The sequence below is a fragment of the Oncorhynchus mykiss genome, chromosome 15, assembly GCF_013265735.2.
Source record: "Oncorhynchus mykiss isolate Arlee chromosome 15, USDA_OmykA_1.1, whole genome shotgun sequence".
Classification (NCBI taxonomy): Eukaryota; Metazoa; Chordata; class Actinopteri; order Salmoniformes; family Salmonidae; genus Oncorhynchus; species Oncorhynchus mykiss.
The window spans coordinates 36,719,887-36,744,202 of NC_048579.1; the positions used below are offsets into that span (position 1 = coordinate 36,719,887).

Genomic DNA, 24,316 nt, shown 5'->3' on the forward strand with positions numbered 1-24,316 from the left:
GTCTTTTAGCTTGTTCATAATGTAGCTAACATTTTTCCTGTTACGTGCCGGAACATGGGCTAACATGTCATGCATAACTTTATCTTCAACAGGCGTTTGAGCTTCAGACGGTAAGCTCACAGGTACCGGCATTACAGGGGCGTGGCTCTCGCTAGGCTCGTCATCTTTTAAAGGGTCCTGTAGGGAAATAGTTAATTGGCCTGTCTCTCTCTCCCCTTGTTTCACCAAGGACAAATACCTTTGCAAGAGGTTTGTGTATTTTTGGACCTTATCATAGGGGTTCAAGCCTTTTTGATTCAAAATATCCTTCATGGCCGTATCCAAATCATTTTCCGCTGTTTGTCTGATATTTTCGGGACCCTGCACTTGTTTTTTAAGTCTATCCAACTCTTGTTGTGGCACCAGATACATTTTATTGGCCATCACCCTATGTGTTCAACCCCCACGTCGGGCTGCAATAAGGCTGGTGATGAAGGGCACGGCTATACTTAGTAAAGGTAGAAGAAAACCCCCAGACTGTTGTATGCTATGTCGTTTCTTTTGAAGACTGACCCTTTTATTGGCAAAGAGCTTGATCGCGGTCTTTTGTCTCTTTAATTTTTTCAATTGTGTCAGGGTGAGTGGAATGCGTCCTTTGAGAAGATTCAAAGCAATCTCACATAGGGATAATATTAGATCTGAAGAACAGTGACCCAAGATGGCCTTCCGTTCATTAGATGTAGCCCCAACTAGGCTTCTCAAGAGGGGCAAGTTTCTTTTTAAACGCAGAGACATAGCGGTTACTTTTTAGGTATGTACGCAGCCGGCCACTCCCACGGAAACAGACCTGTTCGTAGCCTAAGGTGTTCTGGAGTATTTGCTTTTAAATCCACGATTAAATAAGAAAATGGCGCTTTGGTAGCGTCCTCGTAGCTCTCCATAAAGTAGGATTTCCTTCCCGGGTACATCTGCTGAGCTAGAGTGTTAATTTGTAGTTTGTCTCTAGGATTTTTGAACAAAACCATGTAATTGGCGTTCAAACTGATGGTGCGGCTATTTTTACCTTGGTGAAACACATTCTGCACCAAGTAAAGCACAGACAGGTTTCTATGATGAGTATATTGGGTAAATGCTCGGGCAATTTCAGGATGTTCGCTACCTGCAAATAGCATATCGTCCAAAACCAGCAGATTGTTTTTATGAGGAGGTAAAAGTTCATCATCAGACAGGGAATCAGGTATTCCTTCAACAAACTTGATTTTTATTGTCTTCAACAATTCATCATACAGAGGTTGATAACAAGAATAACACCACACAACATTATCAGGCTTTTGAGATAACACATGTTCAGAATTCTCTAAAATACTTTTTACAAAACAAGTTTTACCACTATTCGAAGGCCCTGCGATTAAGGCCGAAAATGGTAGTTGCAACCGGGGGTCAAAACCTTCTACAGCAGTCATTATATCTTAAGCTTTAAGACACCCTGTAGCTTGTAGCATAAGTCTGTAGCCAAAGGGACAATGTGGTCCAGTCAGGCAAAAAAAGCAGTCTCTCGTCATAGACAACCCTGAAGCTTTTAGTAAGTGGGGGCCTTCCTCCGATGGAAGCCCTTTTTTAGACCTAACAATCTTTTTGTAGGAGCTCAAAATCTCCAAGTCACTATTCCTGTCATTTAGGCACCCCTCGACCAAGCGTGTGACTGATTCAAAGTTTTACACGCGGGGCATTTTCATAGTTTTGAGTCACGCCTGACACACTGCTGCATGTAGCATAAGTCAGTAGCCATAGGGCAATGTGGTCCCGTCAGGCAAAAGCCGTCTCTTGTCATAGACAACCCTGAATCTTTTAGTGAGTGGGGCATTCCTCAGATGGAAGCCCTTTTTATCTCTAACAATCTTTTTGTAGGAGCTCAAAATCTCCAAGTCACTATTCCTGTCATTTAGGAACCCCTCGACCAAGCGTGTGATTGATTCCAAGTTTACACGCGGGGCATTTTCATAGTTTTGAGTCACGCCTTTGGCTTTCAAAACCACGTGATTGTCCTTAGTTCTAAAAGCATAGCTTTTAGGACCACAGGAGGACCATTCGGTGATATGGTCACCCTCTGCGAGTTCACTCGTTAAGCCACCCAGATAGTTGCTGAGTGGGGGGATCCAATCCCCCGGTTTGCTTACATAGACCACAGAGTCTGTGTCGTGGTAAAGAACCCGCCTCTGAAGCTGCTCCATGAGCTTGTACAGTTCAAGTCGGCCATAGGCCGTGGTAAATGCTGCAAGAAACACATTTACATTACCCGGAGGTAGAACCCACTTCTTGTTACGTCGCCATTGCACCAAGGCAATGTCTTGACTCAAGAATGAAAAATGTGAAATTTCGTATTGGTCCGAAAAAACAAATTCCAAAAATTCTTCCGGGTCTTTAATAATCGACGTTGTTAGCATATTACACCTCTGCGCTAATTTGCCCCAAAGCGAGTTTAAGTACAATTTCGACACATTTCGTTTGGTTTTGTTGACCTCTATTCTGTCAGGGTCAAGAAGGATGCCTTCTCTGTCGTGATAGTCTTGAATGTACCTGTCTTTACTCTCTTGATCTGTGACCGATGCAGGATAGCCTGAAGCCATTTGCTTACATCTCAAGAAGGTTTTGATGTACTCTTTAAAAAGAGTGTCTGATTTCTTGGTAAAGTTCCATACTTCAAAGATTTTGGCCACACGATACCCCATCTCTAAAGCCTTAGAGAATTCAACTGTGACCCACACCCCTGTCAGGGCTCTTTCTTGATCTGAGTGATCACATGGGGTTTGCTGTATGTTTTCACTGCATGTGCGACAAAGGGGAAAGAAAAGTTTTCCTTGAGGGCCCCTGTAAGGCAACACAGGTATAAACAAACCCCTAGGAGGGTAGACTGTTGCTTTGATCAGACCAAAATAGTTTTGGGGTAAGTCAAAATCCCGATGAATAATTTCTGGATGCCCTATAGGATAGCATGAGGAACTCATTACATGAGGATAAAGGGATGTAAAATCTACATAGCCTATTGTCTCGTCGGGTTGCGCTACATACCGCAATGTCAAAGCATTGGTACGGCCGCCATACAAGGCCTGGCGCGGTTCCAGGGGCTCGGGGGTTTCAAAGCTGGAAAGGAAGGCTTGAACATTAGGATCAGACTTTTTGAGGGCTGTCCATTCGTGCTCCCACAAAACAACCACTTTTAGACCGTAAGTAGCCTGTAAAGAATCAACTTTGTCTTGAAACTCTTGGTACATTTCCCCAAAAGTCTTTTGGGTTAGGACACACAGGGTCTGGGGCACAAAGCAAGATTTGCAACCATGGAAGAAACAACCGTTGTACTCATACGCGGTCTCAACCCCGTCAATCTGTGTGTAGCCATCTACATGGTAAGAGCCAAATGCCTTCTCCCCTCGATTCAAAGCATGTTGAATAAAAATGTCTTTATCCTGGGCCATATACTCTAACCATTGAATGGACCCACTAGAGTATGACTTGAATTGGCGTCGGTAGTTGTCAGGCGAGGGAATGGCTATTGAAGCGGGCGGCAAATAGTGTGTACGATAGGTTTTCATGCATGCCGATGCAATAGTTGTACAACTCCAGGGGTCAATACCTGCATCTTTGATTACCTCTTCTCTGAATCTGAGGCATCCTTCACGAAGTATAACCACATCATTGTCACAGTATGATTCCATCTCTTTATGGAAATCAAAGGTGCCATGTCTTACTGTCTCGTACCACGTCATGAATCTCTCACGCTCTTTGGGAGACATTTGATCACACCCGTACATTTCAGGGCTGGGATATGCTCCGACATAATGTAGATTCTCATCAGATGTGAAGAAGTGGGGGAACCAACCTTTCACAGAGTTTTCAAAACCCAAGGCCTCTGGCATTTGAGCCAATCGCATGGGTAAGAAGCTTAGACTGTCAATGTATCTCTGGTTGAAGGCTGGGTCTACAAAACACAAGATTTTACTACCTTGAGCTATGACCCAGGGTGCCACGCCTTGCTGTATCAAGGGATTCAGAAGCAGGTAAGAATCGTAGGCTCTAGCATTGTGGGCTATAAACGTGAAGTTTCTGTACTGTGGCTTTCTAAAATGTTTTAGAAAGAGTAGTGCACAATTGGATCCTTCTGCAGACCACTTTTCCCCCTTGAATGTCATGGTAGATACAAAAATAGGCAAATGATCCCCCGATTGCTGATTTGTCTCAAAATCATAGAACACATATTTCTCTGAATGTTCATCTTCAGCCAAGGGCTGAATATAACACTCGTGTGGCACTTCTTGAACCACTTCAGCGTCTCTGCTTTTCAAAGGGCCTTTACAGATTGGACAATGAATGATTCCACACACATGTGGTTTAGGGCTATCTATTTTAAGGTTGTAATTGCAATGACATTTTGGGCATTTCTTGTTAATGGCACAAATGCTTACAGATTTACAGGCCTTAGGGTGCCATGTTTCAATTTTGTGTTTAGCGTAACAGTAGGTCGAACGACATGTGCGGTGGCAATCAGCACATGGTGTCAAGTTTAAGGGTTGCATTGGGCACTCTGCATCTTGACATACCGAACAGTTATAACGGCACGAGTGCCCCCCCTTTCGGGTGTAGCCGGTATGGCATGATGGACACACATAGGGGGTCCCGAGGAACGCCGTGATGTTGGTAATGGCGTAGTAATGTTCGTTTTGCACATAAAAATACAGAATCTGCGGGTGCGGTTGGGGGGTGTTTTGGAACTTCAAGAGAGATGCATTAGCTCTACTGTGGTACAAAACCACAATCTTGATATTCAGAAGGTTTTCAAATTTGAATATGTCGGAAAAAGCAACCCCCTCATGTATACCGAGACCCACCCCCGTTTGGATCTCTCTAGCCTTTTGCAATGCCGTCAGATCAGTACATCCTGGGTTAAGTAAATGCGCTAGGCCTATTGCAAAACATAGCTTATTATCGGGATTGTGAACGTTTATGAGGTAGGCCCTTTTATTGCTTAGGATTTCCGATTGCATTAGGCTATCAAGCTTCCTTCTCTGCCCACCACCCCCCTGGGGTTGACGTATTATTTGAACTACAAGCTCGAGGGTTCGATCGGCTATGATGGCAAAATTTGACTGAACAAGTCGTTCTAGCAGCGCGGTAAATTGTTCAAGATCTGCTTCGCCATTGGGTAAAATAAGAGATACTGTGTTATGCAGGCTATCTCCACAAAGTTCCAACTGTAGAACATCCCGTGGTTCGCCATAATCTCTAGCCGTCTCTAACAGATCGTTCAGAGTGTCCGTTATCATCATGTAAAACAACGCATAGTCAAGATTCTGATTCACCCATAGGAAATTGAAAAACTGTCGAATCTCTGTATTGTTGAATTTATTCCGGTACACAACCCGGACACGTCTATCAAGACCATCTCCCGCCAGATGTATTAGACAATTTTCCAATTCCCCAAAAACATCTGGTGGCGTTTCAGACTCTACGGACCTGGGCGATATTGGTTGGTCTATCTCTGTTGGGGTTGCCGGGGCCGAAAATGTCTGACTCTCGTTCAGACGATTAATTAAGGTTATGAGGGCTTCGGGAATCTGTGATAACAGGTTTTCATCGGGCCCCCCTGACTCGTTCATGCGATTAATCATTTCTAGGAGTTCGGCTGGAATCTGGGATAATATGCTTTCATCGCACACCCCAGACTCGTTCATACGTGTAATAACTTCTAAGAGTTCTGGCGGGATCTGCGCTAAGAGGCTTTCAACTGTCGCACCTTGTTTCTGTAGTTCGGCCATTTGGATAATTAAGGATGTGCGTTTTGGGGTCTTTTCGGGAATGATTGGTGGTTACATGTATGATTTTAGCGTCTGCATTTGCGTTTTTTAATGGGTTTGCTGTTTAACATGCGGGGAATTGTTCTATGCCAGAATAACATATCGTCTCTGTACTGTCTCTCAATTAAATCACCCACTCGTTTGTATAGCAAAACATTCCTTGATTTCAAAGCCCTGGAAAATAATGTGAAAAACCTTTCTTGTTCTACTGCAGGTACTGATGCCGTAGAATTGACGGGGTCGATAAGGTTGGCCGCATCACAGAAAAGCTGGTCGTCAACATCTGAAATGTCATTAAAAACAGGTCTATCGGTTGTTTCATCGGGAATGTTCGGGGCGCCGGAATCCCCCAGCTCTAGGTGTATGTGTCCGTCTGTGCCGTTTTTCGCCGGGGCTGAGTCTGAATGAAAATAATACATACAAAATTACGTTATTAAATATAAAATATGTTAGATACATAAAATGTCAAATACATTTCAGGTCTAATAATATATATATATTAACAATACATCGTTAAAATACCTAGGCTTTTTTGGCGCTTGTTCTGACGAATTGCTGATACCGAGGGCTCTGGGCTTTTTTCAGCTAGCGTTCCCGATTCTGCAGGGTCTGTCTCCGGGCAGTCTGAAAAAACATTATTTGTCCTTGTTTTAACATATTCTATCAAAAGAGGTATAACTAATAAAAAGACGTATAACACATAACATAAACGTATAATGGTCTCATACCATGTCCTTGGAGCGCCTGCTCGCGAAGCCTCAAGTTCCCGGCCCAGCCGTACTTTTCGGGTGGGGTTGAATCTGAGCAATGTACTTGGGCCACAGTTGTGCGTTGCCTGTTGGGGTCTGGAATATGTCGTGAGGGGGTGGACGTTCCCGGTGAGTTTGAAAAAACGCGCGTACAGAACGGTAGAATTGCATCCATGTCACTCGTGTCCGCTGTCCATAACGAATCCTTTATCATTCTTGGCGGTATGTCGACTGTAAATACATAAAATCGTTTTTAAAATAGTACACACTATATTTTATATATAAATATTCTTGGGTATGTGTTTAATTGTAAGGACTTACAACGAAAAAAGTCTGATGGCGACTGACTGCCTGATTTTTGAGAGTGTGTATCCCCCTCATGTTGTTCCAGATCAGGTAAACCGTGTAAAAGCTGCGTAAAGGTTTGGGACTCTAGCCACCGTTAGACAATATTAACCGTTATACGATATATATACACTTTTTAACACATATTGGCCTTTGGTCTGAAATACCCAAATAACTCGGGGGTTTGTTATTACAATAATATTCAAACAAATCTTAAACTATATTTCTCATTTACTCACCTCCAGAAATATCCATTAGGAGGGCTTTACAGCCTATGCTATCTGTCCTGGCAGTTAAATATTCGGGCCTTTGGGTTTGCGCTAAAGCCGTGCTAAACTTGTTAAAAATAGACGTTCTGTCCCTAACTTGTTAAAGTACGGAATGAGTTTCGAGAGATAGCCTGTATGCAACCAACTGTATGTTTGCTTTAGACCAAAAGGCTGTGAATTCAAAGAACCGTTCTGTCATGCGTTTTGTTTGGGGGGTCCTGGGGGGGCGTTGATTAGATATCCTGGTTTAACCCCGGGCGGTCGGCCGATACCTTGACAGGCCATATGCTGGATAGTTCAAACTTTGGGATTTCAAACGATTCTCTACAGATGGGACCCCATGTTGAACCCACACAAACAAACCCTTTGTTTTTTGAAACGCACACACACACACTCCTGCTGCTCCTTCACACGCACACTCATGCATGCACCCTGATTTTCAATGTCTTTTTCTTCGCGACCGAGTTGGCTGAAGATGTGAAACACCGTTTCGCATAGTTACGGGTGAGATACAGTTTTTTAAAACTCCTTTTATTGAATTCCAAAATATTTAACACATACATTTTAACACACTTTATAATTCAACATGTTTTACTATTTCTTACAAATATAGGGTCCGTTTAGCCCTGACCGTTATCCGTTTCCAACTCCCCGTCGCAAAGTCTTTTGCCCGCTCCATCGAAGCTCTGGCCGTTTTCACTCCAGGGATAGATCCGCCTTCTGCCTTGTGGGTCTTGGGAATGTCTCAACGATAACCGAGGCCATCGCCGTAATTGTTCCCGATTTTCGAAAAGACTGTCCAGCTTATTCATCAGTGTTCTGAAAATATGGTAATCGCGCCATTTAAAACTGAACATTATTTGGAAAAAATTTACATCCTTGCATGCTTTGGAAGATACATATGATCTGACCGTTTTCGAAGCATTTGCACTATCAAATTGTTCACATGCTAAAATTGTCACTCTGGAGTCCGGGGTATACGCCATTGACGCGATTCTTATGGCCATTATATCACTTCGGCCACAGACCTGTTCTTCCAACGCATATCCGGGCAGCCTTGAAACACTTAGGGCGCGCTCCATTTGACACAGCGCTAGTCTTATTTTAAGCCATTCTCTCATCCTTAGCGCTGGAGAAAAACTCTCGGGTTCTGCCCGATAAAAGGGTTGGGACACGCTGTCTGTGAATATCTTAACCGTAGATTCCTCCGGGCTAAAGATGTAAGACATATGCCCGTCGCTTGTACACAAAAAGCCCTTAAAACATTCGGGAGCCTCACGCAAAACATCCTCCAGGCTTTTGTCGTTGGATTCTTGACATGAGCTGCAAAGCACACCGATAATTGCCCTTGTAGACATATTTTAGATGTTTAATATTCAAGTCTTTATTTTAAAAATTGCTTGTTCTGGACATTTATAAGGCATATGCCCAGGACATTCCGGATTCATCAGATACACATATGGGCGATACATCTGGGGGGTCATACCAGGTCCAAAAGTTCAAACACAACAACCACAGTTCAACCATCCCCCTAGACATCCATCAACTGGAATACTTCAAAGGATGACATAGAGATCTGAAATAACACAAAATAACACGTGACCACGGGAACAGGGGGGACGGGGAGGGGGCACATATTCGGACACGCAAAGGTCAAAATGACGTAAGGTCATCAATCAATCATTTTGACGCGTGCCGTCTACTTTAATCTCTCTTTCATTGAATTTAAGTGTGTACCTCAGCCTTGGGCTCAGTTTTGTTAACCCATCTGTGCAGAGTTGGATCCCAGACAATCTGAGGAAGAAGATATTAGCAATGTGAAGCAAGCCACAATTTGTACAAATTTTAATCCACTCAATTGTCTCTACATAGAATATAGTGTTAATAACCAGTTCCTTACAGATCTGTCTTTGTCCTCAGGTAGATGAACCTCCTTCTTATTAACTCTTCCACTCCCAAAGACCCAGCTGCCGTCTGGCACTGAGGGTTGGCCTCGGAGTGTTCCGGCTTGGTAATGGACATCATAGCAGGATGCTCAACATATCTAAGTCGGACATCTGTAATAAGTGGAAGAAGTCAGGCCACTCTGATCATGTCACCACACAGAACAATTACTTGCTGACAGGTAGGAACGTCTCGCTCTGATACTCTGTTACAACCCAATCTTAACCTACACGCAGTCACGGGGATTACTGGGAGTTTACTCCAGTACTCTGCCATCGCATTGTTTTGGTTGCAAAATCAACAATTCCCTGCATTATTATGTGAGGGCTTACAAATGTGACCAATCGCCAAACTATTTCTGCATAAAATAGTCACATCATCACGCTATCACAATGGTAATTTCTTTACTAATTAGGTACGTTTAAGTGACCTCTTCTCTTGGAATAGAAATCCACAGGTGGAGTACACGCTCCACCATCCCATTTCCACAGTGGTGCCACCATGGGGATGATGGGAGGTGGTTGTGGATGATTGTTTCCATTCTTCACAGGGACACTGGCTGTGAGGAGGATCCCCTCCCTGTGTGCAGGGACGCTGGACATTGGGACGATTCCCTTCCTCTGCGCAGTGACACTGGCCATGAGGATCAACTCCTTTTGTTCAGGGATGAGGCCTGATGCTCGGAGGATCTCCTTCCTCTGTACAGCAACATCAGCTGCTGTGATGATCTGCAGGTATAAAATAGAGAATATTCCATATTCCCTAAAAAATCAACCACTTGGAATCTATAGCATCATTGACACATAGTATACTGAGTGTATTAAACATTATTAAGAACACCTTCTCTTTCTGTGACACAGACTAATCAGGTGAAAGCTATAATCCCTTATTGATGTTAATTGTTAAATCTTCTTCTCAGTGTAGATGAAGAGGAGGAGACAGGTTAAAGATGGACTTTTAGACAATTGAGACATGGATTGTGTATGTGTGTCATTCAGAGGGTGAATGGGCAAGACCAAACATTTAAGTCCCTTTGAACAGAGTATGGTAGTAGGTGCCAGAAGCTGTTGGGTTTTTCAGCTCAACAGTTTTCCCTGAGTATCAACAATGGTCCACCACCAAGGGGGGGGACCTCAAAAGGAAGGTGTTCTTAATGTTTTGTTCACTCAGTGTAGATCATTCCCTAGCATATACTTTCATTTGTATGTGTACTGATACTGTAAATACACAAATTATATTAATGTTATCTACAATATATTATAATACCGTAAGCCTCCCTGCTGCAGGGGCATTTCCTCCTACACTTTTGAGCTGATTTTCTTCACTTTAGCAATATTTTGTATCTTTGTTCATTTTTACATTTATTGTGTTTGGAATGGCACTGCTACTACAGGAGATGATGCTATCATAAAGTATTTGATGTAAGTATGTAGGATAATTACACATAATGCTCACTGACTGAACATTCAAAATTACCATAGCAATTATTGACGCATTCACATGTCATCGGAAACTTGGAACCTCAGAGTTAAAATGAATGTACGTTATTAGCGTAGAGCTTCCTACTGGTTGATTCTAATACTTCACAAGTGGGAAACTTTCCATGACGAGTTAGTCATTCCATGACGAGTTAGTGAGTCAGAAATGTCAGAATTTCCTAGTTCGACTTGAAGGGCCTTCTATGATGTAGGGCAGGTCAGTAACCAAATTATTTTACTGTGCCAAGTCGCACAGACTTTTATGGTCACACAAGTTGCCACCGGTGGATTCAAAATGAGTAGCCTAACAATTATTTACATGGCCCCAGGTACATTTGCAACCAAATAATTTTTCTGTGAGAAATCAATAATAGTTGCACTCATAGGGTAACAGTCAGCAATTGACAGTGAGCAATGAGCAAGATAAGCATAGACGGCAAGTTGACAATAGCTTATTATTAGTGTAAAGTCATTGTATTTCTATGGTTGCACTCCTCAAAGATTGAATTGCATTGAATTTAATTAATCAGATCCAATGATTTACTGCCCTTAGGGTGGGGTACCGCTAGTCATCATTATTATAATCACCATCTCAATCATTATCACCATACCATCATAGACTTATTCTTCTGTATCTGAGACTCATCTGACACTACCTTAGACATGGCAGTCTGCAACTCAATACACTGCCCCTGCATGGTGTTCAGCGTCCCCTGCATGTGGTTAATCGAATGCTTAACATCATTCAGCAGGATCTGAATCTCAAGCCTGCAAGAAATCAGGTGGTTCAACACACTGAGATGATGAGAGGCTTCATACCATGCCCATTGGACCATCTTTAGGATTCGTTCTCACTTAACACCAATCTAATTAGGAATGTAACTTTGTGCAGAAGATGTTACTGTAGTGTTATTTAGAAGAGAAAAAGTGTACTTTGTCAGGCGCCAAAAGGATGACGGCATGTCTCCCTGCTCCAGTGAGCTCTGCTGGCAGGTCATGCTCACTGTTGGAGGAACGGGAGCCAAATTAGAGGAAAAATATCTATGGTAAGATAATGTAATACAATCTTTAAACCCATCAGAAGTATAGTGCTTACCTCCATGAAAATATTGGTCCATGTTATTTATGGCTGCATTGTCCCAATGTTGACCACTAGTTCCAACTTGTGATGAGAAGGTCTTGATGAAACGATCAAGTCAACATTTTGCTAGACATTTCAGAGATAGCATTAGCAATTGTACACGAGACAGTGCTTCCAGATATTGAGGTATCTTCCTTCTGAGGTATGTAAAAAAAATATTGTGTGTGAGTACTCACATGAAAGGTATCCATGATTCTAGATGAAGCCAATCATGTATGTGATTACCATCCTATGGGTCAGCAATGGAATGATTGCTACACAGCTTTCAGGAGACTTTATGTCTTGGGCCTGGATGAATCATTGAAATACAAGTAATATTGTGAATTTGTGATGAATAATTGCCATTGTAATTTGGAATATTCCATCAAAGTTATTTGTTTTGACAGTCAAAACAACTAACTCTTACGATTAATCACTTGACTTGAGTAACTTGAGTTGACGGAAGTAGCAACTTTATATTCTGACCTAGACACTAACTTGTGCAATGCCTAATGCACAATCTATGCATGTTATTGGCTCATCATAGTATATAGCCGAGGGTCTCATAGTCCAAAAACAGCATTGGTCATTGGACTGCTCAGTCAAAACAACTCACTTTTATGATGAATCACTTGACTGGAGTAATTTGAGTTCGGAACTAAAACATTAAAAGTAGGCTATAGCTTGACTCATATCCTTACCTTGGACAAGCGTATCCAAAAGGCCTATCCAGTCGTGCGTGAAGATACCTTTAGATAAAAGCGCGGTACGGGTTGAGACACGTTCAGTAATGTGAATCTGTAACACTGATATAAAAGCACGTTTTCATTTATAATTTACACAGTAGAATGACCTGCAAGCCAATCAGAATCTAGTTTTAAACAACACTGTGGGTTCCATGGAACGTCACAAACATATTAGGCCACTTGCGTCACAGATTACAGTCACTGAACATGGGTTTAATAGCTATAATGGCTATATGTACAGTATATGCATCTCGTATTGAATTGAGATTACATTTACTGCACCACTGTAATTATGTAGCCTAATCCTATGAGGACCATATGTGAAATGTCAGAATCATGGCACATGAAAACATAATTAAATTGACTGCAGATTACAAAATTACCTGTGACAGAATATCCATGTAATTTCAATTAAATTACGTTAAACCAACGTGGAATAAACATTGAATTGATGTATGTGCCCAGTGGGAAGTGATCAATTCGAAATGATTGAATACATACAGTATTACAAAGAAAGAGATACAAAAATTGCTTAGAAAAGCTTGAAAAAGTTTAATTTCCCTGGGCCACTCAAAAGTCAAATGTATGTACGCATTACTGTACATCGCTTTTGATGAAAGCGTCTGCTTTCAAATCTCTGACTTTCACACATATTTACAATCTCGCAATGTTTCTTTCTGGCGCTTTCACATTTGCGGGATTTTGTGAAGTAAATGATGCGCAGGAGAGCTCCATGAAATCAGTGACATGGTCAAGATGGCGACATGAGAGGGTGGAACATTTCTAGCTGAGGAACAATTTTTGGGTTTTCTCACAAAGTTTATAGTTTTAGACTGCAGTTGAAATTTGTTATTTTCACAAAAATGATATCTAACCATACAATGAATAATTTTGTAATTATTCAACCCATTGACATATTTTTGACGATTTCCAACGGACAAGCTAGCTATCTAAACGTTTCAGCGTGTGCCGTTAAGTTAGCCTGCTAACGTCTTCATAGCTAGTAGCATGTAATCAGGACATGACCAAATTGTTGCTGAGATAATGGATGTTGAAACTTCCAAGGAGAATTTTTTTTATTTTATTTTACCTTTATTTAACCAGGCAAGTCAGTTAAGAACAAATTCTTATTTTCAATGACGGCCTGGGAACAGTGGGTTAACTGCCTGTTCAGGGGCAGAACGACAGATTTGTACCTTGTCAGCTCGGGGGTTTGAACTCACAACCTTCCGGTTACTAGTCCAACGCTCTAACCACTAGGCTACCCTGGTGAAACTCACTCATATGCTTGCAGTGTAAAAAAGGGGGGTGAATGCGATTCATACCCGAATACCCCAACCAAGGAGCAAATTCCAAAGAAGCTGAGAAGTGAACCATCAATGAGCCAGCTACAGGACAACATCGTCCGCATCCTCACGGCTAAAATCAAAGAGAGTACAGATAACATCATGAATTTGGTGTAAAAGAACACTGTCAGTATCGTTAACCTGACGAAATCGATTGATTTCAGTGCTGAGGAAGTAAAAACTCTGAAGCAGCAGAACGCAACATTGAACATTCAGGTTGCAAAGCAGGATAAGAAACTCACTGAAATGGAGTCAAAAGGTAAACGAGAATGACCGGTATAGTCGGAGATGGAATCTTCAAATTTATGGAATAGCAGAAAAAGCAGGCTTCCCGGGTGGCGCAGTGGTTAAGGGCGCTGTACTGCAGCGCCAGCTGTGCCATCAGAGTCCCTGGGTTCGCGCCCAGGCTCTGTCGTAACCGGCCGCGACGGGAGGTCGATGGGGCGACGCACAATTGGCCTAGCGTCGTCTGGGCTTGGGAGCGATTGGTCGGTAGGGATCTCCTTATCTCATCGCGCACCAGCGACTTCTGTGGCGGGCCGGGCGCAGTCAAGGTTGCCAGGTGCACGGTGTAGCCTCCGACACATTGGTGCGGCTGGCTTCCGGGTTGGATGCGCGCTGGAGGACGCATGACATTCAACCTTCGTCTCTCCAGAGCCCATACGGGAGTTGTAGCAATGAGACAAGATAGTAGCTACAACAATTGGATACCACGAAATTGGGGAGAAAAAGGGGTAAAATTTAAAAATAAAAAGAATAGCAGAAAAATCTGACGAGAACATCAAAGCAAGAGTGAAGGACATTTGCAGGGCAATAGGAGGAGCGAAATGTTGTTGCAGGTTCTCAGGTTCTCTGGATGTAGGCTGAGAGATGGGGAAAACAACCAGCCACCACGACCAGTGATCATGAGATTCATCTCCAGGACAGTGAGGGACATGACAAGGAAAAGTGCAAAGAAAAATGACTGTTTAAAGAAGAACAACCTGAGGTTCAAGGAGGATCTGACAGCATTTGACAAAGAAGCTCAGAATCGTCTGTGGCTGGATTTATCAAGTGAGTTGTGCAGGACTGAGTTTTATTTGCATCTGATAAAACTTTATATTTCTTGAGGAAAGAGCATTGTTTGTGTGAGCCACACTTTTTTTATATATAGATTTATTTTATGGCAGGGAAATTCGCACTGACACTTAATGTTAGCTTGATGGCTATTAGTTTTTACCAATTTATGGTACAATGTTATTTGCAATTGTATAAATATATATATATAGAGAATTTAGGTCACCCACTAGCGTGGTGCAAAGGACTGTTTTTATTTGCAACTAGTAAGAACTTTTCTTTTTGTGAGACCCTGGTTCATGTGAACGTATACAAGTTTAATATTCTTCATCTAGTCACTGTGATAGTAAATGTCCATTTCTGTTTTTTCTATTAATGCTAGGCGAATCGTAATATTTTTAAGAGACAGGAATGAGGTTTCTAAAGCAGTTTCCTGTATTGAAGACTTTTCCTTAGTTTCGGGTTTGAAAATGAATATCAGTAAGTCAGCCTTATTTCCATTCAAGGATTGTGTTTTACAGGAAGTATTTGGTATCCCAATTAAAGATAAGGTTACTTATATTGAAATTGTTATATGCAAGGATGAAAAACAAAGGACTGAATTGAACTTTAACTAATTGAACCTCTGGTTGATGAGAGATATTTCGTTATACGGTTGAGTATTATTATCCAAAGCTGAAGGGTTATCCAGATTGGTTTATGTCTCGTTGTCACTTGACTTACCCCCTAAAATTGTAAAGGACTTAGATAAGATTATTTATAGTTTTATTTGATGTGATATCCACAAAAATGATGTGGATATATTGAAGCAACATCTCAAGACATCAGTCAGGAAGTTAAGGCTTGGTCGCAAGTGGGTATTCCAAATGGACAATAACCCCAAGTATACTTCCAAAGTTGTGGCAAAATGACTTAAGGACAACAAAGTCAAGGTATTGGAGTGGCCATCACAAAGCCCTGACTTCAATCCTATAGAAAATGTGTGGGCAGAACTGAAAAGGTGTGTGCGAGCAAGGAGGCCTACAAACCTGACTCAGTTACACCAGCTCTGTCAGGAGGAATGGGCCAAAATTCAGTAAACTTATTGTGGGAAGCTTGTGGAAGACCAACCGAAACGTTTGACCCAAGTTAAACAATTTAAAGGCAATGCTACCAAATACTAATTGAGTGTATGTAAACTTCTGACCCACTGGGAACGTGAAATAAATAATAAGAAAAGCTGAAATAAATAATTATCTCTAGTATTATTCTGACATTTCACATTCTTAAAATAAAGTGATGATTCTAACTGACCTAAGACAGGGATTTTTTACGAGGATTAAATATCAGGAATTGTGAAAAACTGAGTTTAAATGTATTTGGCTAAGGTGTATGTAAACATCAGACTTCAACTGTACCTAGAAGTGCACACTATTCTTATTATTTTTTAATGTATGTTTATAGTCAACTATACAACTTCTACTACTACTACACTTTATATCATCCAATAATATATAATGAAAAACACTCAACATGAAGAATTAATGCAATTATGTTAATTTCAAATATTTATTTTGAAATATAGATTAGGTACTCTTCTTTTTATAGCAGGAAGTAAAGGGACTGGACAAGGCTTTGCCTATAGCTGAAAACATCCTGGAAATGAGCGAGCGCTTCCTTGGTTTCTTCTTGGTGGAGCATACACTCTCTGTTCGGCAGGATTGTTGATCATTGACAATTGCTGGGGGAAAAAATGTAAACATAACATTTTCTTTAACTGACCCTAGTTAGTGTGAAGAATTAGTATTGCATTATTATTATTTAAATTGTAATATTCTACATAATTTACAAATGTCAGGCGGCAGGTAGCCTAGCAGTCTCAATCCGCCTATTTAACGCAGAAGTGTTACATAGGCCACCCCAGGGCTTAGACTGTTTAGTGCCAAAAAGAAGGGGATAAAAACATGCAAAAAATATATATACATATAAATAAATATATATATATATATATATATATATATATATATATATATATATATATATATATATATATATATATATATATATAAAAAAGTTGACGATATATATCAGACGCTTCAGTTCCATGTAGTGAATCTGTTATTCAATGCGTTTGTATGGGCAAATAGCAGTAAGGCCGATACAAACCCCTCGGCCCAGACAGGGCGTAGACTCTTGTGGGTTAAAAAGCATGATCATTACAAAGGTGCAACTCGTGCTGGAGGCAATAAAAGGCCACGCTAAAATGTGCAGTTTTGTCACACCACACAACGCAACTCTGTCTCTGTCTCAGAGCTGCCTTCAATGTCGTTTTAGAGAATTTGGCAGTATGTCCAACAGGCCTCACAACCACAGACCACGTACGTATATGGCGTCGTGTTGGCTGTAGGGTTATGGTGTGGGCAGGCATAATCTACGGACAACGAATACAATTGCATTTTATCAATGGCAATTTGAATGCACAGAGATACCGTCACGAGATCCTTAGGCCCATTGTCGTGCCATTCATCCGCCGCCATCACCTCATGTTTCAGCATGGTAATGCATGGCCCCATGTCGAAAGGCCTGCATACTCACCAGACATGTCACCCATTTAGCATGTTTGTGATGCTCTGGATTGACGTGTACAACAGCGTGTTCCAGTTCCCACCAATATTCAACAACTTTGCACAGCTATTGAAGAGGAGTGGGACAACATTCCATAGGCCACAATCAACAGCCTGATCAACTCTATGCGAAAGAGAAGTGTCACGCTGCATGAGGAAAATGGTGGTCACACCAGATACTGACTGGTTTTCTGATCCACGCCCCTACCTTTTATTTAAGGTATCTGTGACGAACAGATGCATATCTGTATTCCCAGTCATGTGAAATCCATAGATAAGGGCCTAATGAACGTATTTCAATTGACTGATTTCCATATATGAACTGTAACTCAATAAAATCTTTGAAATTGTTGCATGTTGCGTTTATATTTTTGTTCAGTACACATTTGAGTGTATTGACTTACCTTTTTCACTGACGGCAGGGGTCTGGTTCTGGGAAGGTGTTGGAGTGCAGTGGTTCTTCTTGTTGACCTTCTTTGTACACTGGGTAACAAACAGTCATTTATACAGTAGGAGAAATTGCACACAAAGGGTATCAGTGTTTACCATCATACTGTACGTAATGAATAAAAAATAATCTTAAAAATGTGTATTTTGATGACATATGTACCTTTGGGTTGAGTCCACAGAGAGCGCTGAATCTTCCTCTCTTCTTTTCCTTTCTACAAGTTGTTGGAAGCCCAGAATTACCTACCTCGTCACTGCCAAGTACATTGTGTGATGACAACTGTGTCATGGAGGGAGGTGAAGAGCTAGCCTCATTGCATTTAGCTAGTAGTTCCCTAGTTAATGATTTGACCAGGGCATCGTCAAATGCATAATCCGTTGACTTCATTGCAACCTGGAGCATCTTCTCTGACCCAAATTCTTGAAGAAGCCCCTTGTAGACAGCCTTGAAAATCTTTTTGATTTTCAGATTCTGGGGGTAGGCTTGAGTTGGTTCAAGGCCTGAGGTGCCACAGAACTCAGACAGAATCCTCTTTGTGAGAACTCTTGATGTTTCACCAATGTCAGAGGATTCCAGTAATGTGATAGGGGTGATCATTGACAGCAATCTAACAATCAGTAAAAGTACCAAAGAGGTGTAGTCATTGCTAGTGGAGTCAAATGATGCATGTGTCTCAGAGTCCATGGCTGATGGAGTTGATGGATGCACAGAGACACTAGACATCTCCAGATCTTTGTTGTCCATCTTGGATTCCACCTCTCCTAAAACTTGAATATCCACAGTTCCACCGTTGTGTGTGCTGCTGCCAGACAGAGGGGGTCTAGGCAATGATTTGGAACTAGACTGACGGCTAGTGGTCATGAGAGCCGGTCTGTCAGAGTCAAGTGTTCCAGCATCAGTTGGGGACAACCCATTGATTATGTTCATCAACTCTGATAATTCTTCTGATGAATTGGAGGCCACAGAACAGGTATCCATGACCTGATTGACCATTATATTGGTGAAAAGGCTCTTTGTGTCAAAGTAAACCTGTGAGGAACTAATGGAGATGGCAGAAGAGCTCGGCATAAGCCAACTTGTTTCCTGCAGAGAACCATCAGAGATGATAGTTTGGCAGAAATCGGATCCTTGTGATGGTGGAGGAAGCCAGAAGACAATCTGCTGTAGCAGACGTTTTATTGACTCCGTAGCAAAGGAGTATACAAGGTCAGATGGAAACTCCCTGGATTCTTCAGAAGCATTCAATCCTGTCTTCAGCTTCAAAAGAATAGAGTCAGACACGCTCTTGCCAGCTGGCACAAAAAGAGCCTGGGGGGTGTTGTGACTTTTTATGAGCTCATAAACTTTGTCAGTGAGCTCATGTGAGAAGTTCTGAAGACCGTCCCTGGGGCTGAGTCTCGCAAGTCTTCTTGTAAAAGAAGTGACATCATCTGCAGTGGCTGTGTGTTTCGTATCTTCTCTTGGAATGACCTCCATAACAGTGTCAACTATGGCAGAGATGGTTTGCCTTGTGTAATTTGTTGACCCTTGTGAATGAGTTGAGGAGTCACTCATATCAATGACCGAACTCCTAATGATAGGACAATAGATTTCAACAGGCCACTCATTGTGGACTGGAGTGCCTGGAAGAGAATTTGTCAAATCACTCTGGGACCCTCTGGTCATGGCAGAGGTGATGGACAGGGAGGACTTTGAGGAGGATGGCCGGTGTATCTCGTGTCCATCACTTCTCACCATGTCAACATCCTCCAACATGGAGCCCACGATGGAACGAGTCAAGAGGGCTTTCTCTGAGGTGCTCATCCTCTCTGACATAAACACTCTCCTCTGGATTGTCATCAGAGTCTGACTAATTAAGGCTTTGGAATAATTTACCATGCTGGTCTGGCTGCCTTCATGTTCATTGTAAGTAATTTGTGTAGAAGTAGCTGTTCTGCATATGGATTCGGCATGTTTGGAGGCCTCAACCACATTGTCTAGGAGTACTGGTTGTTGCTGGGCAAAAAAATCCTTGACCTTGATGAACACATTGTTGAACAGGTTAACAGTGCCTGGCCAAATGATCTTTCCTTTCACATTGACCCCGTTGTGAACACTGACAGGAAGGGTTGAAGCTGACAGGGATCTCTCTAACTGGCCAGACACTGAAGCATCAGACATTTTAGTCATCTGGGTGATGCTATTAAGGTCTTTAGTGATGCTTATGACGATGTTGGATGCTGCAGAATTGGTGTGCAGAGAAGAGGTGAACAAAGGTGGAGTTCCACGGTTCTGAAGGATTTTGAAATCTCTATCATCACCATCATTACTGGACTCTGTACAAATGTCTGCACTTCTACCATCAAGGCTGGTATTTACAATGCCAATCAACCCTGATTGAAGGATCCCACCAGCCAAATGTGAGGCTTTAGTTTGAAACTCATCAGTACATAATTTGTCAAAGGCTGTGGATTTAAGACTTCTAGAGGATGCTTCCTCTTCATCATTGTTGATCCCACCATGCAAATTGTCCTGTGTATTGACAGCATAGTCATCAACATATAAATATGATTTGGAGGCGGCAAGGACGTCAATCTGAGAAACAACGGCATCCAAAAGCTTGGACATGTCTTCTGTTTCTCCTTTTAGGCTAGAGAGGCATTCCTCCATGGATTCCTCAGAGTGATTCACAGTGAGGATCTGACTAATGACTTCCTTGGTACAGGTTTGAAGGTCCGCTTGGATTTCAGGAGAATCACTATTACAAGTCACCTGAGAATCTAAACTTTCACTAGGAGCCTGTTTGAGAGTCTCATCATGTATTGGTGTAACACCATCGATGACCTTTACAGAGTCTTGGCAGGGAGTGAGAAACCGCCTCAGCATTTCTCGAAATCTATGATATATAATACGAGCAGCAGAAAGGGTGCTCACTTTTGAAATTCTGAAATTTTCAGAGTGATGTGCCTGCATGGACTGAACAATAGTCTCCACATCTGTTACAAAAGTGTCCAGTAATTTAGATGCTTCAGAGTCTCCCAGTAAGCTGTTTGTAAAAGGGTTGACAGATCTCAGAGCTTCACTCACTGCCTTTCTAGCCTTTGTCTGGAAAGACACACTGGACAGTTTCTTCATATTTATAACTGGAAGACTCTGGGTAGATTCACTGTTGGTGGTGCTGTCCTGCAGACCAAGTGGAAAAGTGAGATGGGAGAGACATTGTTCACTGTCTAGCAACTCAGATGGTGAAGCGGAACAAGAACTGGTGAAATCATTCAAGTCAGACATGATGCCATCCACAAATAGAATGGCCTCCAGAGACTCTTCAGAATCACACTCTCCAACAGAAGATGAGAACTTCTCCATCACCTCAGTCTTATACAAGACAAGAACCTGGCTGGCAATCGCTTTTGTGGTGTCAAGGAGGACTTGGTCTTGCAAATACTTTTTTTGAGCTAAGAGAGGTTTTGGGGTCTCACTTTGTCCTTTTTGTTCATTCATAGATGAGGGGGTTATTAAAAGTGGTTTACAAGAAATGGAGTCTGATGTGTCAGCCTCACCATTACTGGAATGACTGACGTCCAGGCACAAAGTTGGAAAAATTGTGAAAGAATATTTTGTGCTCTCCACAAATGTACTTGCGAGATCCCCTTTTTCTGGACAGGTAAGAAGCCTCTTCAGCGTATTTTTCATGTCGTAGTAACAACCAACAGTGTAAGACCAGATCTTACTTTGATGGTTTTCAAGAAGGATCTGCTCACTCTGTGCAGGGGAGCAGGATGCCCTGATAGACTGGGTAAGATTGTCCATGTCTGAAACAAAGGTACTTACCAACTCAGAGGCCTCAGGGTCAATCATAAGGTCTCTGATCTCACCTATCCTAGGAGTTGGACAAGATGATGTAGTGCCAGAACAACATGATGTACAACCCCTGAATCTTTTAACGATCTCTCGGATCGATTCAGTGGCCTTGGTCTGAAACTCCTCAGTAAGTAGTCTGTCCATACTTTGTGTTGACAGACGAAGACTAGATTTGGCACCTTTGATATTGAGGTTGCTCTCTCCTTGTTTTAGCATCTCCTCAGGACTTTTACAAGCTTCAAGCATCTTCATATGGTCAGCAACAACACAAAGCAGTTCCCTCTTGTCGGGGTCATTTTCCTCCTTATTGCTGAAGTTCAAAACAGTGCCACTGAAGGCTGTCATGACCTGTCCTGTTAAATGTGTCATATCCACCTCAACACCATCCTCTCTGAGAACAACACTCTGCTCAACACTCTTCCCATTAATGTACATCTGAAGTATGTTGGAAACGCCAGACACCATCTCCTCAACCACCTTGGTGCTGGAGACACCACCACTGGCAAAAATGACAGGGGACATTCGCCCAGAGATGGGAGTTTGGATGGCCACAGAGATTATGGAATTGACCTTCTTTGACACTTCTCCAACAATAACCCGGGATAGACTTTGAGTGTCTACCTGGCCCTCTCTTTGGATACAGAGGACATTGTTCAGCGACTCTTTGAAGGAATCCTTGACACCAGTGAGGAGACTGTCCTCAGTGATCCCAAAAAAGTCACTGAGTGGCTCAGATGATATAGACTCACCATCTCCCTGAGTATTTGGCAACACTGTCTGAGACCTTTGAGAATACAAAGCAAACAATACAGCATTCCATATTCAATAGTAGACACTGTAGTCACATTAATGCATAATTCAATAATCAGTTAAACTGGTCATTAAGAGTAAACTGTTACACAGATAAACAAAACATATTTTCACAAAATGGGTTATGAATAGTTAGGTGAAACCGGTTTCTTTAGGAATGACTGAACATACCCATTACGAGAGGAGCTTGATTTGGCCGTGCAAGACCTTGAGGATTTGCTGCTGTCTCTCTTGCGAACCTTCAGGTTTGTGCTAGAGGATCTCTCTGATTCTGTCAGAGACTTGCCGGATACTGGAGACACATGGCTGTATATCCGTACAAAACGAAAAATTGCAGGGATGATGACCTCCAGGATGGCCTCAGATACAAACCGCACAATCTCCAGGCACATCTCTGCAAGCAATGCCCTCATCACCTGTAGGACCGAAACAGTGTAGGTAGATTACTCATAGCCGGGCTCTGAAACCAAGCTCCTCGAAGAGATACCAACAATCTCACATATGTTCATGAGAATCATGAAAGTGGCATACGTTGGAAAGCATGAAAAGCAGTAGGCTACTAAAAAGCTCTTTGAATGTAACTGTTTGTGATAATGTGGATGATACTGTAGATAGATAAAAGGCTTGTATCTAATTTTCTTGAAAGGTCTATTAATATATCTATGAATAATGTTCAGGGTTAAGGGACTTACAGGGTCCATCCTGCCAATGCTTAACTGCCTCCATTGCCTATAGGAGATTATTAGATGTTTTTAGCACCAAAAAGCACACCAACACACATACAATTTATAAAATCCTCCAGATGACATTGCATTCAAATACTACAATAGAAGTTTGGACATACTCCTCAGTAAGTTTTTCCAGAAACCGGATGATAATCGGGTTGAAAGCATCCGGATCGATTGGCGGGAGGTCAAGAGCCCTGGTCTGACAGGCCCTGGAGACACACTCACTTAGGATCTTCTCATTAGATTGTCCCTGGTGAGATGTCCCCTGAACTGCCATCCCAGAGAATTCCACAGATGTAGAGGGATCTGTGTGCAAAGCAGCATTCACCAAGGTAAAGAAGTCAGAAAACATGTAACCTTCTGAGGCAAATATGTATTAGCCAACTTTGTGAAGTTAAGTAGCCAAGAAAGTATAACATGTGCACTCTGCTATTAGTTCTCTGCTCAATAGATGTCCATACTAAATTACATTTACATGCAAAAGGATTACATTCAGTGAAATTAGTGTTTCATTTATGACCTGCATCAGTGATCTGCTCCACTTTGTTTATCTTGGCCTAAAAAGACAATACAGTCAATGATATACACGTAGATACTGTATGAAGCCATTCCAATACAGCCCTTTGAGTAGAGCAAGGGTAAGACTGATTGCAGGGCTGTCCCCGACAAAAAAAAATATTTGTCGACCGAGAGTCATCCTGTTCTAATGTTAAAATGTATTTTTCCATATCAGACACAGCCTATGTGTTTGAATACAATCACCTACATAGGCACTGAGCTTGTCTGATGCTTTAAGCACACTGTTTAATTAAATAATTAAGACACACAAATGACTCAAGAAAGAGCCCGATGGTGACACTGTATTAAAATAAATGACAGCGAGTGCCTGTGTGACAGGTGCACGTTGTCTCGCTCGCCTCCCTACTGCAGCGAAAAGGCACCACATAACAGCAAGTGTTTATTGTGCTGTCCATGCTGAAGACGCAATATAATTTCAGCCATTTAG

At 42.0% G+C, this 24,316-nt stretch overlaps 1 protein-coding gene and 1 long non-coding RNA gene across 6 annotated transcripts; both read right to left on the bottom strand.

Moving 5' to 3' along the window:
• Positions 1-5,874: 5,874 nt before the first annotated feature.
• LOC118938798 lies at positions 5,875-8,710 on the bottom strand. 2 transcript variants are annotated; one of them, XR_005036087.1, is made up of 5 exons: positions 7,162-8,710; positions 6,899-6,989; positions 6,557-6,808; positions 6,351-6,452; positions 5,875-6,228 (listed from the first exon to the last, which is right to left on the bottom strand). It is a non-coding gene; the product is annotated as an uncharacterized LOC118938798 (long non-coding RNA). The 2 variants fall into 2 exon arrangements; XR_005036086.1 differs by having other exon boundaries at positions 6,899-8,710.
• Positions 8,711-11,684: 2,974 nt separating this feature from the next.
• Positions 11,685-23,859, bottom strand: LOC118938797. Of its 4 annotated transcripts, XM_036944320.1 has the most exons (8): positions 23,831-23,859; positions 23,427-23,616; positions 23,275-23,311; positions 18,095-22,998; positions 17,889-17,967; positions 12,435-12,482; positions 11,931-12,042; positions 11,685-11,820 (listed from the first exon to the last, which is right to left on the bottom strand). In XM_036944320.1, the coding sequence occupies exons 4-7, from the start codon at positions 22,292-22,294 to the stop codon at positions 12,020-12,022; spliced, it is 4,350 nt and encodes a 1,449-aa protein (XP_036800215.1). In that variant the 5' UTR covers positions 22,295-22,998; positions 23,275-23,311; positions 23,427-23,616; positions 23,831-23,859; the 3' UTR covers positions 11,685-11,820; positions 11,931-12,019. The 4 variants fall into 4 exon arrangements, with proteins under 4 accessions (XP_036800215.1, XP_036800218.1, XP_036800217.1 ...); XM_036944319.1 differs by lacking the exons at positions 11,685-11,820; positions 11,931-12,042; positions 12,435-12,482 and adding an exon at positions 16,408-16,601; XM_036944323.1 differs by lacking the exons at positions 11,685-11,820; positions 11,931-12,042; positions 12,435-12,482 and adding an exon at positions 12,494-12,531 and having other exon boundaries at positions 17,889-22,998.
• Positions 23,860-24,316: the final 457 nt, after the last annotated feature.